General features: G+C 34.8%; 1 protein-coding gene across 8 annotated transcripts in view; it reads left to right on the forward strand.

Annotated features, from left to right (window-relative positions):
• The window catches only part of CDH18 (cadherin 18), a 953252-nt gene that overhangs the window by 727635 nt on the left and 208181 nt on the right, over positions 1-17436 (forward strand). For all 8 annotated transcript variants that reach the window (XM_049109418.1, XM_049109419.1, XM_049109420.1 and 5 more), the window contains one exon: positions 11141-11260. In XM_049109418.1, coding sequence (XP_048965375.1) covers positions 11141-11260 — 120 coding nt within the window. The remainder of the gene's footprint in view (positions 1-11140; positions 11261-17436) is intronic.

The raw sequence follows: 17436 nt of genomic DNA on the forward strand, positions 1-17436 counted from the left end.
ACACCTTTTCATGTACCTACTAGCCATTTGTAAGTCTTTTGAAAAATGTCTATTCAGATCTTTTGCATATTTTTTAATTAGATTACTTGATTTTTTTGGTTATTGAATTGTATGAGTTTATTTTATATTGTGGATACTAACTCCTTATCAAATACCTATATTTTGGAAATATTTCCTTTACTTCTATTTCCAATGTTGTGATTTCACTCTGTTGACTGTTTTCAGTGCTCTGCAGAAGTTTTTTGAGCTTGATGCAATTTCATTTTTTTGTGTGTGTGTTTTGGTGTCATATCCCAAAAATCATTGGCAAAACCAATGTCAAGAGTCTTTGTCTATATTTTCTCCTAGGGCTCTCCAGGGCTCTTTATTCTGTTTTACTCTATATATCTGTTTCTATACTGCTTTGATTATTGTGACTTTGTAATATATTATGTAATCAGAAAGTGTGATGCCCCCAGTTTTATACTTTTTGTTCAAGTTTGCTTTGGTTATTCAGGGTCTTTTGTCTTTCCATGTGAATTTAGGGGTTTTGATAGAGATTGAATTGAATTTGTAGATCACTTTGGATAGTATGGACATTTAAAAATATTAATTCACCTTAATTTTTAAATGCAAAAAATAGGAATTAAAATAAACAAATTGAATAACTATCCATTAGAGATAAATGGAGATAATTCAGATAAAGTGAAAATTTTAAATTAAAAATCTAATTTGCTTACACTGGGAAATCTGAGATTTTATTGCAGTCATTAAATAAGATAAGTTGAAATGAAGAGTAATCTTTTCAGGTAGCAACAACAAAAAGATTTCTAAAATCAAAATAAGAGGCTGAAATTAAAACAAATAATAATCCATGGACTGAATGATGTGATGGGCATAGCAGAAGACTAATCTGATAATCTAGCAAATAAAATCCAGGGACATCTGGCACTGTGTAGCACAAATAAGACAAAGTAGAAAAACATATACATTATAGTAACAGACATGGCAATCAACTGGAAACATTACTGTTTTGGGGGGAAAGAAGATATTGAATAAAATAAAACCTAATTTTCAACTTGAAGAAATATAAATAAGCATGAAGCAGGAAAACTAACTTACTAATTTGAAAACCCACATCTCAAATTTCCTTGGATAAGGAAGAAAGTTTAAAATGTAACATAAATAAGATACACTTTTAAGGACAAATATGTCTGTATATTAAATTTTCATGAACAAAGTTAGAAATGAAAAGAAAATGGCAAACTATACAAAAAATTCTACTTAATTCCAGCAATAAGATTATCAATCAAATACTAGAGAAAATATTTTTTTTCAGACATTAAAGGATTCTCAGACACGGAAAGACTAGGAAAAATCAGGAACCACCTCTAGTGCCTAAGCATGAATGAATACACGAGAAGTATATGTTATGAACTTTAGCAAGTTACTCAACTATACAGTCTTTCTAGAAAGAAAAATATTTGGACTTGGAAAATTAATAGAAAATTTGCTGTATGCACTAATTATGAAAAATCATTTGATCTTGACACTTGTAATATTCTAATTTTGTGACAAAGCTTAGAAATGTAGACTTTTGCATCTTTTCAAATAAGTCACGTTAACTGGTTTTGCAAAGAATATTTTTTTATATAATCACATTGTAGTTATTCTTGATTTTTAAAAATAATTTACGGAAATAAATGACGACCGGCCAAATGATAATGAGCAAAGGCTATTTATTCAGAATGTGCTGTAATAAGAGGGCTGACCACAGTCATTTGCATCTTGGCAGAGAGTCAAGAGCAGGTGGAGAAATGGAAAAGATTTATAGTGGACAAAAGAGGAAGTTTTGAGTGTGCCATGGTTGGAAGCTGTTGTCATAGGAAAGCTGATGAGCTCCCAGAAGCAGAGCGTCCTATGTGATTGGTTAGGAATACGTGTTTTGCCTTATCTGATTGGTTTTAAGTTGGAAGTGGGGGAAAATGATGAGAAACTATAAGTTATTGATTAAGTCCTGGTCGTGTGGGGCTGAATGTTATTGTTTGACTTCCTGGATTGGTGCTAAGGAGAATCCTTTAACTTCCTACAGGTATGATTTTTATGGAAAATATGTGACCTGGCTCCTGGGCTGTTTATTGTAGACAACAAGGTGATTCCTACAGCTGTTTGCTACAAATTATGAGTCAGAGTTCTATTTTTATGTATGGCCCCGACATTGTCCACTTATATCTAGCCTCTCGAATAAGACCATAGAAAAATCACAAAAGTCATTTTTTTTTAAAGTCATTTTTAATAGAGGAAGAACATGATATAAGTCACTACAATGACTTAAAACATGTAACTGGCAAAAATTAAGAGTGAAAAGATGGCAAATTATATATATATATATGTATGTATTGTGTTTCCTTAGATGTCATTAAGGACATATTTGCTGCCTAAACGTATTGAAGCAAATTATAGGAATTTAATTAACCATTTTATCCATAGTGATAAATGTAACTATTGTAACTAGAATTAATAATGTAATTAAATTGCATGATGGGAGAAGTATCGGGAGGTAATTTTCATGCAGTGAATTCTTCATTTTCAATAATGGTATTCAATGAATATTTTTCAATTGTGATACAGTCAGAAAATATTACATTTTAATGACAGTATAAGCTGGTAGGCCAGACATTGATACACTTGAACAGGGTGGGCATGGGACCTGAGGAGTAAAACGCCTTCTAATTGTATGTGTATAATCTATTTTGTTTTCTACTGCTAATTTATTTTGTTTTCTGCTACTTAAAAAATATATAGACTGTGCTACTCTGCTATTCTAAAAATCCATTGTCCCATCTAATTGGCTAAAATAAATAAATAAATAAGTAGGAGTTATTTTGTCAATGGTTGAAGTCAGTGACTAAATGTCAACTGTATGTGTGTGTATATTTAAATATGATTCCATTTACAATCTGTATGTATAACACAGAGTGTATATATTACAAATATATGCTATAACTTTTCATTAAACTCTTTTGAACTATAATTGACAATTTTGTGAGCAAACAAGGACAAAATATTTTTATCCCATGTTGTGTTGTCATTTTTTTTTTTGGGGGGGGCTTTGTTCTGGCTTTTGTTGTATTATTGAATGAAAATTCAGCTGCAATAATGTTGCCTTACTCAGAACAATGCTGATTTTGGTAATTTTTTTAGTTTTTCAAATAGTCTTTTCCAAGCAGTGAAAATTAAAGCAATTTCAAATTTTTTATAAGAAACTGTTATGAAATCAGCAATAGTACCTAGACTTAACTACCACACATGGGAAAGAAAAAAAAAAAAACTTTTCAATACCTTGAAAAGTATTGCAGTTTTTAATTATGTGTATATAGATATATATGAAAATTTTCTCCACTTCAAAAAACATTTTCTCTTAAATTTTCATGATTGTCTTCTGCCAACAATGACCAACTCTCCAAGTGATGTTTGTCAGATTCCAATATGTTGACTAATGTAAAGTTTGAAACACCTAGATTTCCACCGAAAAGTACTAACTGTGTTAGAATCAAGTACAGAACCTAACTTTTATATTTGGTAAAGTCTAGTCATATTACTCAAAGAAGCAATGAGGGATGGGTGGGGAGAAATCTGGTGATACCTTCTGTATCACACAGAGTTTTAAGCAGGAAACTAAAGACCACTTGTAGTTGGATGGAGAGCAGGAATTACATATATGGGATGAGTTACACAAATGAAAGAAGAAGTGAAAAACCAGGTCATGGTCCGTGAGGCAACCAGGAAGGAGTTTAGTGTCCCTGGGGATGAAAGAAGTCTTACCCGACCCCAGGAGTTGGCCTTCATCTCAGGGTCCATGGAAGAGGGTGACTCAGAGGGAGCTGCCACCGTTGTGGAAAAGCAGACACAGCCAGAGATACCCCCCCAAGTCCGAAAAAGGGAAGGGGGGAGATGGAGAGGTAGACACACCCTGTTTTCTGTATTGCAATCTTCTTCCAGATCTGCTTTTGTTTAGTTGGTAAAAAGGCCGGAGAACCAAGGAACCAGGTGTGGTTGGGACTCCTGGGTGGCTCAGTGTTTGGATGTCTGACTTTGGCTCAAGGCGTGACCCTGAGGTTCTGGGATCGAGTGCTGCAGGGAGCCTGCTTCTCCCTCTGCCTACATCTCTGCCTCTCCCTCGGTGTCTCTCATGAATAAATAAATAAAATCTTAAAAATAAAAGAAAAGAACCAAGAGTTCTCAATGCCTGGAGATGGCTTCCCTTAACTATTCCATCACACACTTTTATTCTACAAAATATTGTAGACCAATTGTCGACCACACAACCTCAATGCCCCCATCTGTCAAATGGCACTAAGTGGATTTTTCTGCATAGGTTGACATCATTATTAAATTAAATGGCATAGAACGGAGCTTTTTCCACATCACTGATACTAAATGAATGTTATTTCCTTAATTATTATTTTTTTCTACTTAAGGACTGTAATATAAAATTTACTTGAATAATGGGAAATTTACGTTAAGCAGTTCCACAGAAGGGATCTCATTGAAAGTACACAGAACTTAATGTTGGCTATGATTCAAAATACACAGTTACAAACAGTGATTTTTGTCTTGGTACCAGATGTTTCAGAAGTGTTCTTGCAGAAGGATTTTTTTTTAAATCCAATGCCTCCTGGGTGAATACTCAAAGCTTTATCAAATTACACAATGACTGGAATCCTGTGTTATTGCTCTGCTGGTGAAATTACAGTCCTCCTGTGTAAAATGAAATTTAAGTTGTATCTTGATGACTATTGCTTTTTCCCAATCCCCGGAAAAAATCTTCTGAGAATTAGGCCCCAAGAGATTCCTTCAGAGAGATACTCTCTGCCTTCATACTACATACATCTTCAGCTGATTTTTACTCAAAAGTCTTGCTCGACATTGATTCACTTGAGATTTTAACAGAGCTGTGAGCCCTGGCAAGTCATGCATAACAATTTGCAATCTCAGAGAATATTTGCTTGTATTAAAATGCCTTATTAAATATTTCAGATTGGTCTTGAGAGACTTTCAAGAAAGTCCATCTTTCTGCTTCTCCGTTGATATGTAATTTTCTAAAATGCGTGCTATTTGGAAAGCACAGTACAATCAGAAACCAAATGAAAAGAGTGACACAGGGCAATTCCCCAAAGAAATAAGGCCTAAGTTTTATTATAGAAAAGATATCTTGAAAGCTTTTTTATGTACTTTGATCCTTTTTTTCAGATTTGTATAAAACAGCAGCTGGAAGGTACTAATCCCTAGCATGGGAAAAGCTAAGTGTTTGCCACAGGAAATATTTAACATGAAAATATTGTGCGCACTCTAACCAATGAAACTTTAAAAGTCAATATTTCTGTGGTTGTTTTTCATGTGAAATTGTAAAAATTAAGGGAACTTCTAAAGCACTTTGAATGTTTTCTTTAATTAGAAACCAGTTACATAGGGGCTACTGGTTTAATATCTATTGACCAAATGTATATAATAATATCCAGAAAAAATAGGTTCAATATTCTATTTAATATTTATAGATTAAATATTAATAGATTTAATATTCTAGTAGAATAATGGACTTTTGGGCATTACTACATATATTTTTCCTTGGGAATCTAGCATTATAAAGAATAATAATTTTCTTTTTTTTTTACTTTGTATACAATTAGGGTACATAGCATGAATAAAGGAAGTGAACTAATACCTTATTAGAATAGATACATACTGATTTTTTTTTCTCTTAAACTGTTAACCAGGAATAAAAATCCTTCTTTCACATAACTAATATATCTTATTAATTTACTTAAAAATGCCAACAAGTGTATCACTAGTGGTACCAAGTATATCACTAGTAGTACCTAAAAAAAATCAAATATCATTAATTCTACCGAGTTTAGTTTTATCGACTTGTGAGATTAACTTTTCATTTTATCTCATTTATGATATAGCTGGCATCAAGTAGCAAAGGAATTATCTATCATTTTATTGTGACTTGTAACTTTAGACTCTTGTCTAGATTCAGTTAAAGAACACCTGTAAATTCTGAGAATAAATGTAATTTCTTTCCACGGCGACTGTAACACATTTTATTAGTTTGCTAAGGCTCTGGACTAAAGTACCGCAAGCCAAGTAGCTTAAACAACAAAACTGTCCTCCCCCTGTCCCCAAAGCTTGAAGTCTGAGGTCAAAAGTGTCAGTAGGATCATGTTCCCTCCTAAAGTACTGGAAGGAGGTCTGTCCCAAGCCTCTCCTTCAGCTTCTAGAGGTTCCTTGGCAATTTTTGACTTTTCTTGGCTTGTAGATGAATCACCCCAATCTCTGTCTTCATCTTCACATAAAGTATTCTGAGTGTGTTTCCAAATTTCCCACCTTCATAAGGACACCAGTCATATTAGATTAGGGACCCACACTACCCTAGTTTGACCTGATCCTAATTAATTACATCTACAACGACCCGATTTCCAAATAAGATCTCCTTCACGACCCAGAATCTAGAACTTCAACACATGAACTTTGAGGGGAAGTAATTTAACCCAAAACACACACCCTCAAGAGTTCTATCTTTTTGAGTATCTATTTTTAATTTTAAAAAATATTTTATTTACTTATTCATGAGAGACACAGAGAGAGAGAGGCAGAGACACAGGCAGAGGGAGAAGGAAGCTCCATGCAGGGAGCCCAATGGGGGACTCGATCCCAGGGCCCCGGGGTCACGCCTTGAGCCAAAGGCAGACGCTCAACCCCTGAGCCACCTAGGCATTCCAGACTGTTTTCTTTTCTTTTTTTTCCCTAGTGTAAAAGAACTTCTAACAGCATTAATGCTTCCTAAAATGTTTCCATCGAGGCTTCAAGTTAACTTAAGGAAAGTAAGATATGTATAGTATTTTTCTTTTGGCCTGACCCCCCCACCTCCCCCATTACCAATTCTCCTTGGAGAGAAATCCTTGAACAGTTGGCCCAAGGACTTATTTTCCTTCCCTGCTGTTTATTTGTACCCTTGCTGTGTTCAGGGGCAGGCTGACCTTCATCTGGGCTGGGCGGTACGGAGAGGTGTGTGCCCCTCAGCCAGCAATCTGTGTGCTCCAAGTGGTGGCCTGTTACCTTCAGATGCCACCAAGATAGACAGAGGTAATTTGCTCTACTTTACTTCACGCAAACAAGTGGAATGGGCCAGGACCTGTGAGGCCTGCTATATAGAGACGTGTAGCTGTTAGGGACCAGACACTTTGACCAGGGGAGAGAGTTAGTTAACGTATTTTCTTAATCTCCCCTGGATCCCCTCTCTGCTCACTCTGCGCTACTTTAAGCCATCATTCAGTCAACAACACCAGGCTACCTTTTTTTTTTTTCTTTTTCCTTTCCTTGTTGTTCTTTTTATTATTATTATTATTATTATTATTATTATTATTATTATTTGAAACAGGCGGTGGCTTTATTTCAGAACAAGACTCCCCAGCCTGCCCCCCACCTCCCGCCCCCATCCTCGTTGTTCTTTATTTCACTTGTCACGCCATTCATGCTTTTCAGCTTTCACTTAAGGCTGGAATTTATAGACACTTTAAGCCAAGCAGAACAAGTGTTTTTTTGTTTGTTTGTTTTTTGTTTTTTGTCATGTGGTGTTCCAGCCTATTACCACAAATGAGGTGTGTTTTTGCACTCTGTCTTTCTCAGCTGTCTCTATGGAATGCTTGCTTGGAGATTGTTTTTAAGACATTGAAAGCTTTTTAAACCTAAATAATGATCGCAAAGTCCAGAGACAGTTTTAAAATCGGAGGATTTTATAAGTGTGACTTCTTCAAAAATGACCATTATTTTATTTTATTTTATTTTTTATATCTCATTTAAGTTCAATTAATTATCATATAGTGTATGGTGAGTTTCACATGTACAGTTGCTATTCAACAGTTGTTTATAACACCCAGTGCTCGTACAAGGTGACCATTATTTTAATGCTTTCTACCTGTACTAGTCTCTCTTTTCTGAATCTCAGTAATCCCTGTATGCCCCGTATGATCAGCATTTTTCCTTTCAGATTAAGGATTTGACTGATATGATTTTATAACACTGTAGCCACAATATGGGCTTTTTACATTTACTTGTCTGGGCACCTACTACCTATTTAATCTTTTTTTTTTTTTCAATGTGGTATCAACAAAAATTCCACCTAAACCAACTTTATTTGTAGATATCAACCGACTGATATTCTCTGAACAGGCTGAAGAGATGAATATGAGGTTTGGAACAAGTGTTGTGACATCACAGAAAAAGTCTTCGATTGTTTTATAAACACAATAACAATTTCTTCTCCTTCTCCTTCTTCTCCTTTCTTCTTCTTCTTCTTCTTCTTCTTCTTCTTCTTCTTCTTCTTCTTCTTCTTCTTTCTTCTTCTTCTTCTTCTTCTTCTTCTTCTTCTTCTTCTTCTTCTTCTTCTTCTTCTTCCTTCTTCCTTCTTTCTTCTTCCTTCTTCTTCTTCAACCTAGGAGTGAAAGAGGTAGTGTACACTGACTCTACAAAGTTCAATCAAGTCAGAAAGTGTAGTGCTGTAATAAGAAAAATCATGGTACACACGCAAGCCTAAATAAAGCTAAGAATGGAATTTCACTGAGGCAAGAAAACATTTCTGTTTTTCATTTAGACTTTTGATTTTGAGATCATGACATGCAGTCATGAGAAATGCTGTGGAGCCATTCTTTGTATCCTTACTCCATTTTTCTCAATGGTACCATCTTACAAAATTGCCATCTTATAAAACTTAAAAAAATCATAGTCGAGTAATCAATGTTATTTAATCTACCAATCTTATTTAGAATTCTCTGCTTTTATTTATGCATGTGAGTGCTAAGTTCTCCATAATTTGTCTCCCGTGCATGTTTGTGTATCCAACACCATAATCGAAATACTGAACATCATGAGGACCCCTCAGGTTCCCTTTTATAACCAATCACCCCCAACCTGCACCTCTGCTCCCTTCATCTGGTAACTACAAATCTGTTATCCATTTCTAAAATTTCATCATCTCCAGAATATTAAATAAATGGAATCGCACATTTTGGGACTGGCTTTTAAAAAACTATTCTATTCATCTGATGGTGAGAGTGCACTCATGCACACAAGCAGAGGTGCAGCATGTAGAGAGAGAGGGTACAGGGGCTGGATCCTCAGCTTAACCAACTGAGCCACGTAGGCATCCCTGGGACTGGGTTTCTTGCACTGGGCATAATTTCCTGAAGATTCATCCAAGAGGCTGTTTATTTTTATTGCTGAGTAGTATTCCATACTATCAATGTACCCCAGTTTGTTTAACCGTTTTCCCGGGAAAATACATCTGGGTTGTTTCCAGTTTGTGGCGACTACAAATAATGTTGCTGTGAAAATCTATGAATATTGCAAGCATGGTTTTATGGACTTATGTTTGCATCACTTTTGCATAAATACCCAAGACAACAATTTGTTGGGTTGTATGGTGAACGTGAACGCAAGGTACAAGTGACCTAGTTTCTTAGTGTTCTTGCAGGCATTTGCTGTCATCATTTTGTTTTATTATTCATTATTAGAGATTTCTTTTAGACATCACACAGCCCTCCCCTCCTGAGTATGCATAATCACTAATCATATCTCTGCTTACAATTTTAACGTAAAAATACTAGAGGCCAGAATCATAACCTATCATTACAAGTCCATATACATTAATAATCTGCTAGTAAGGATTGTCAAGTGAACATGGTATACTAATTCTGTTAAGTTTTCTTGAATCCCTTGAAGAAAAGAATAAGCTTTGCTTAAAGTTCCATTTGCATTTCAACACACAGAAGTAGAATCATTGTAGTTAAGCAGTTACTAGACCCTTATAAGTGTATCATACCTAAATAATTGAAGTAATTATTAAAACTAACGATTGGAAATTGTCTGGGCTTCCATAGTCAAGTATGAGCATGAATGCTGAATTTCATACAGACTTACTTGATTGTGGAAATAGTTTTGTTTGCTACATAACCTGAATTAGTCGGTGGAATTTTTGTAGTTAGGCAAAATAAAATATCAAGTAAGCACTATTAGATGACTCATTAAGTGCATTTCATGAATGAATGAGAGCTCTTAACCTACTGATTTTACAGTGGAGTTCTATAGCCCTTAATAGAAGGTTATATTGTTATACCTGGATGAGTTTTCATTTGGGAATAACCGAAATATGATATAAATGCATCTAATTATGCAAATAGTATTTGAAGGATATAAACGTAAAAGAAATCAGCATAACACATCCTCTAATTTTATCTCAAAATGCACTATTTTAAAGTTTATCAATTCCTTTAAAGTATACCTTAATTTTCCAAAATCTGGTGCAAGAGGCACATTCTGATGCCCATTGTAGAAAGATGATTATGTCGGTACTGTGTAGAAGAACCTGAAGAAATAAGAACTAAGCCCTGGAAACCAGTGAGGAGACTCATTGACAGTCCATGTAAGAAATTTAAAAAGGGCATACATGATGGAAAAGGGTTTGAATGTGCTCTTTTGAGGCCACTGATAATTTAATGTCAACCCTCCTACATTCCCACCTAATCACAAACCATCCCACCTTTTCTTTTTCTTTTCTGAATAATTATGTAACATGCAAGGTCTGTTCTCGTCCTACCTTTAACTTTACCACACAGTTAAACACCAGTTTGATTCTTGATCATCAATCCAACCTAACCCTGATTATGTGTCAAAAGAGGCCTATTGCAATGTCATTGGCACGTAATATATATATAATATATAATAATAATATATAATATATTGTTATATATAATTATATTATATTAATATAATATATATAGTTTATTATTATTTATAATAATATATAATAATATGTATATTATATATATATATATATATATAATATGTATATTATATATATATATATAAATATATATATATATATTTGAGACCAAATATTCTCTTTTGGCCTCTCATCTGGTACAGTTGTTGGCAGGGGGGAAAAAGCAAGGGCTATGTTTGACAGATAAGTCCAAGAATTAAATTTAGGAGGACACATCTATCATTGCATTCCATAGGAATGTCGACATAACCTTTTAGTGTGTACAAGTCATGTGCTAAATGTTACCACACACTAAAATTTGTTTTCCTGAATGCACAGGTACCTCTGTTCTACAGGTGACAGCTACTGATGCGGATGATCCTACCTATGGAAACAGTGCCCGGGTGGTTTACAGTATTCTCCAGGGACAACCCTACTTCTCCGTAGATCCTAAAACAGGTGAGTGCATTTTTGTATAATTTGTGTGCATGTGTGCTAGAATAAAAGAAAGCAATATGTTTATTTCTGTGTCTTCTCCTACATCAGACAGTGCTTTAGCACAATTTAAAATGTCCTCGCTTTTTCTAAAATGGTGTGGTTGAATAAATGAAGAGAAATTCACTGTTTTCCTTAATATTTTTTCTTAATATTTTTTGATTATCCATCACTTACTCCAGTAAAAATTTCTTATCTTTGCACAATCCTGTAGCAATTACTTTCTGCTTAAGACGAATATGGAGTATTACATCAAATGAAATTTTCTAGTGTATTATTTGTTGTGTTTACACCTTAGGTTTAATTCTTTGCCAAAGATGGTGAATAATTTATTGAGAGTTTCCCTATTTTATTTGAATTTGATTGTCACATAAGTTGTTATATATTATGTTGGGGGAATTGTTATGTTGAACTGAGATTTTTTCCTAATGAGAAAATTCTTCAGTCTTTAAATATCGTGTTAGGTAGGAGAAATTAACTGAGAGTAAGGAAAAACCATAAAAACTATTTTTAGGAAAAAATAAGAATTCTCTCTTTCTTCTCTTTTTTTTTCCTGTCCAAAACAATCGTATCATATGACGTGATACCAAAGAGGGAATGGAAGATACTCAATACTGCATTATATAATAATAATTAATTATTATTATTAATCAGCAGCATAATCTAAAAACCACATAAAGCTCATGGTCCCACTGAAAAATAATTTGTTATTAAAAATTGAACATATGCCAATTATGAATGTAGCCAAATGTTCAGGAAAAATGAGTTTCAAGCTTTACTAATAATTTCAAAGATCCAGGACATTCCAGAGGTTTAGGTCCTTTCTAGTTACATTAGATTCATTCTGAATCAGATTAACATGTGAGAATGCCAAGTAATGGGCACAGACATAACACAGAAGAAAGCCACCTTTGGTTGTGAATATCCCCTACTCTCCCATGAGTCTATCAATTCCAGGATGGTTTACCATTAGGTTAGATGAGGTGCCACCAACTGAGGAGATGCTAGCATGCTCTCCGTTGCCAAGGCCATGTGACAACTAGGAGTATTGTCATTATCATGTTTTCAAGAGGAACCCGCCAGGTAAACGTGTCTTCTTCGCTCCCCAGGTGTGGTCCAAACATGAGTACACTCATGAACAGATGCCAGGCATACCGTTTAACTCCTTAACTATCATAATTTATGAAGAAAATAAGGAATTAGAGTGAGTTCAGAAAATCTTTTTATTAATAAATACAGTTGACATATAAACTGCATACATTTAAGGTATACAGTATATTTGATACATTTTTATATTATAATATACATATTGCTATCCAGCCATAAAAACATCTTAAGACAAATGGAAATTATTATTTAATATTGGTGTTGCTCATTTTGTTCTATTTTCCCCAAAACCATGCTGATTTTATATATGAAATATATGCCTTTCTCATTTTCAATGTCCATCTTCTAGACACCTGGATGGCTCAGTTGGTTAGGTGTCTGACTCTTTTTTTAAGATTTTATTTATTTATTCATGAGAGACACAGAGAGAGAGGCAGAGACACAGGCAGAAGGAGAAGCAGGCTCCTTGCAGGGAGCCCGACATGGGACTCGATCCCAGGACCCTGGGATCATGACCTGAGCCGAAGGCAGATGCTCAACCACTGAGCCACCCAGGTGCCCCTCCGCCCACCAATTTAAAAGCTTCTTTTTTGTTGTTTAAGATTTTATTAATTGCCTGACTCTTGATCTTGGCTCAGGTCATGATTCTCTCAGGGATGTGACATCAAGTCCCACAATAGGCTCCACACTGAGAGTAGAGCCTGCATAAGAGTCTCCCTCTCCCTCTGCCCCTCTATCCTGCTTGCATGCTCTCTCTCATTCTCTCAAAAATTAATTAATTAATTAATTGATTAAAAATGAATACGCATCTTCTTAGAGGAAGGGAATAAGGATACTGTGTTTCAGTTACCTCCCCACACAGACATTCATGCACAAATATGCAAAAGCACACATGGCTTCAGTCTCTTTACTTCCTATGCATAACCAAATACTGGTAAATATTATAGTTCTTAATAGAATATTGATTATATATAGAAATCATATACAGATTTTTTAAAATCTCCATATACTGAATTTGTTTAAAAAGTACCAATTCTTTGTGTGTGTGTGTGTGTGTGTGTGTGTGAGTGTGTCTGAGCGTCTGTGACTGTTTACACATGTTTGTTTGAGGACATGCATGCATTTGCATTTGTGTGCATGGGTACTCTGGATGGATAAAGCACACCACTGAGGACAAGATTTGACTAGTGTTGGACTCTGCTGTTGGGCTTTAGTGAAGAAGGTATATCAATAACAATTTTTTTTTAAAAATTGCTTTTGGTTATATATATTTATCATAGGTTAAGTATGTCATTAAACAAATAAAATTATCTAAAACATAAATATTTTTGTATTCAAATACTGCTCTATGAAATTGCCATTACATTCCTTTGCTCCTTTAAGCAAGATGATTTACTAAAGCAAGTACCTCCATTTTCATATGTTTTAATTTCAATATTATGTTGACTGAAGCATCATAAGAACCTATGGATATGTATCCTAACATAAAGATTCTTTAAATATGCCAGTCTCTGAGATAGATGTTTGTAGAAAGTGCTAAGATGTATTATAAAACAAAATGTTCATCATTCTCTTTAGATAATACATATTTGGTAATTTATACTTGAAAGATATTACTGTGCAATTCAACATCCTCAGAACTAAGGAATTTAGTGTAAATTGTTCTCTTTTTTAAGATTTTATTTATTTATTCATGAGAGACAGAGAGAGAGGCAGAGACACAGGCAAAGGGAGGAGCAGACTCCCTGTGGGGAGCCGGATCAGGACTCGATCCCGGGACCCCAGGATCACAACCAGAGCCAAAGGCAGGTGCTCCATCACTGAGCCACCCAGGGGTCCCTAGTGGAAATTGTTCTTAAAATGACTGGAGCAAACTAAAAATGTACTGAAAACTACAGGATCTGTTGTTATGGGTAAGGTGTGATATAAGAAGTGTAGGGATAATAGTTGTTTAGAATAGTACATTTGCATAGTCTCATTTTTATTATTTTGCCCTCTGATTTGGCATGACTATTTCAGCATGTCTCCAGTTGCTTTCACTGAAGACAAATTATACTAAAGGAACTTTTGTGCCCAAATAGAGCTGTGAGGGCTTATGGTTAAAATCGGGACTTTAGGTTGCCTTGTTTCTCTATCATGTTAAGAGATACATTTGGTCCTCGCCACAGCTGTCCAGTGAGTTGCCCATGAGACCTTGCTGCCTATTATACAAGCCATTCATGAATTGCTGTATCCAGAGAAATGGATTATGTTGCTCTTGAGTTGCTATACTATTCCTAACTGGCTTCATAGGGTCTGCATTGTTTTACACGGAAAACTTGTTAATCAGCATCATGAAATCTCATGAGAAATTTATTGTTTTAAATAAGTTTGATTGCGTTGACAATGTCATGATGTTTGCTTATTGTATAACAGAAGAGGAGCGCCTTTAAAGTCATATTTTAACATTATGCTTTAAAAGATGCGGAAAACTGGAAAATAATAAACTAGAGGAGGTGACAATGACATATAAAAGACATAATATTTCTGGCCAGATTCATATAGAAGAACATGTTAATGTAGGCTTAATGAGTATAATTCTAGTTGAAGATATGGATTTTAATTAGGCAAGGACAGACTTCCGGAGTCAGTAAATGCAGTCAGCATTTTCACGTTCATGAAAACAATTAGCCCTCAGCAAGGCAGGTGGAGGAAGGCCGGTGAGTGAGAAAGCCACGTGAAATGGTCAGACAACCAACGTCAAGAAATCCTGGGCTGATCTTAATCCAATTAATATAGTGGCAACTGCATTCAAGATAAATCAATAAATTCAGGGTTTCTAATTTTTTTTTTTTTTAGAACCTATGAAATTTATATCGGGTGGTGATGGCAAAAGCAGAATGATTGAGGTGGTTTTTAAAAAAGGAGCCACTTCCCTTAACTTAATTCAATGACAAAGCTAGCAATCCAGCATCTGTCTTTCCAGGGTCTTTGGAACAGAGGTCGGGGTTACACAAGAGGTGGGTGTGCAGTTTTTAACTGAGAATGAAAACCTCTTAATGCCCATGGCATTTATAGCCATTTGATGATTCTCTCTGTTTTTTTCATAGTCAATAATCTATTAATTACTTCCTATTATTGCAGCCAGTGCCTGTATATCTGTCGCCTGTTTCACACAAATTGTTGAAAATGACGATGGTCAGTTCAGAACACCTGAAAACCTGGATTAAAACCTGAGGTCGGGGAAAACAGAGGGTTAGGCTGGTTTACAGAGTCCCAGATCAGCTTTATGTACAAATGTTTGTAACGCCAGCAGTGGGGAACTTGACCATATGATATGAAATATATAAATCAGCAGTAGTCAATGATGGCATCTCTGTATCTGAGTAAGTGGTACTCGTGGCGAGTTGTTATCACTCCTCCTAAAGATAAAGACTATTGGAAGAGTTATCTAGTTTGTATTTTAACTTGGGTCATTTTTCATGTGCGCTTCATATATTTTTATGCATTAAGTAATGACTATTTTTTTTTTAAAGTAATGACTATTTAAAAGAAAAATATAGCCACTGAAAACATTTTGGTTGGTAGATTCTACATTTAATTTTCAGGTACATGAAAAAGTAAGTCTAGATAAAGCTATCTTTTATTTTTATTTTTTAATATTTTTTTAAATATTTTTATTTATTCATGAGAGACACAGAGAGAGAGGCAGAGACACAAGCAGAGGGAGAAGCAGGCTTCATGCAGGGAGCCCGACGTGGGACTCGATCCCGGGTCTCCAGGATCACACCCTGGGCTGCAGGCAGGGCTAAGCCACTGAACCACTGGGGCTGCCCAAGGCTACCTTTTAAATATATATATGAAATGCAAACTAGATATTGTTTTTCTAATTTTTTTCAATACTTCTAGTGCATTTTAGCTCTCTAATTGCTTCTGCTACATGTTGCTACAAAAGCAACATGGGTTGCTTTGGGTTTCAAATCTTTTATCAGTGAAACACTTCTTCACTAATAGCAACCATTCCACGGGTGACAAAACACTTGATATCAAATAAAATCTACTGCATCTAGTGATGCCTGTGGGTTCTAAAGTCACACATGTTGTTAGTTGTTTTATAAGACATTATTGTAAACAAAGAAATTGTTTACTTGGCCTTCCAATGAAAAGATTAATGTAATTAGTTATGTTATAGTTGAATTAATAGAGGGTAGTGCAGTAATTCATATTTATTACTTTTCCAAAATACTAAATCATTTATTCCAAAATGATTTAAGATACTTCATGATCAAATCCTAGGATGATAATTAATATCAGTAAATTGATCAAGTCACTTAAATTCTGTTTACTTGTATATAAATTTAGAATAACAACTAAATCCAATGAGAAAGTTAATGCAAGGCTCTTAGTCCGGTCCTTGGAAAGATATAGATAGGTAGTAAAGTTCTCTTGTTCACCCCCTCTTGCCTTTAGGATTAAGAAAAATGTCCAAAATTGCAATGGTGTGCAATGACAAGAGTTTGAAATAGTCTTACCTGAAATAGGAAAAAAAATTAGTTCTGTTTGAAAGGATTTTTAGTCCACAAAACTATTCAAAAGTGTGAGTTCCACATATTAACCTGTATATAACTAAATTACATTTCTTTTCAGGCATTCATTCATTTATTTTTTTTATTCTCCTTTTCAAGCATTTAAAGAAAGCTTTATCAATATTTTTATTAAGAGAAATATACTTGTAGAAAATTTCAAATGACAATTTAAAAGGAAGTAAATTTACCATTAATTTATCTTCAGAATTCACTGTCTCAACTCAAAATAGCGTCTCTAGATAAGATAAAGTGGCATGCTGTACATGAAACAATTGTCATTAATGCACAGGTCTTGACCAACAATAGCTCTGATTCTTGAAAAAGACCTTTCCTTAACATTTTGTAGCAGAAAGCAGTCAGATATAAAAATGCAGTCAGTAGAAGGCCCAAGTGAGTTTCTTAAGATGCGATTGAAAACAAGGTTTTCAGGGATCCCTGGGTGGCGCAGCGGTTTGGCGCCTGCCTTTG

This window comes from Canis lupus, chromosome 4 (genome assembly GCF_003254725.2).
Source record: "Canis lupus dingo isolate Sandy chromosome 4, ASM325472v2, whole genome shotgun sequence".
Classification (NCBI taxonomy): Eukaryota; Metazoa; Chordata; class Mammalia; order Carnivora; family Canidae; genus Canis; species Canis lupus.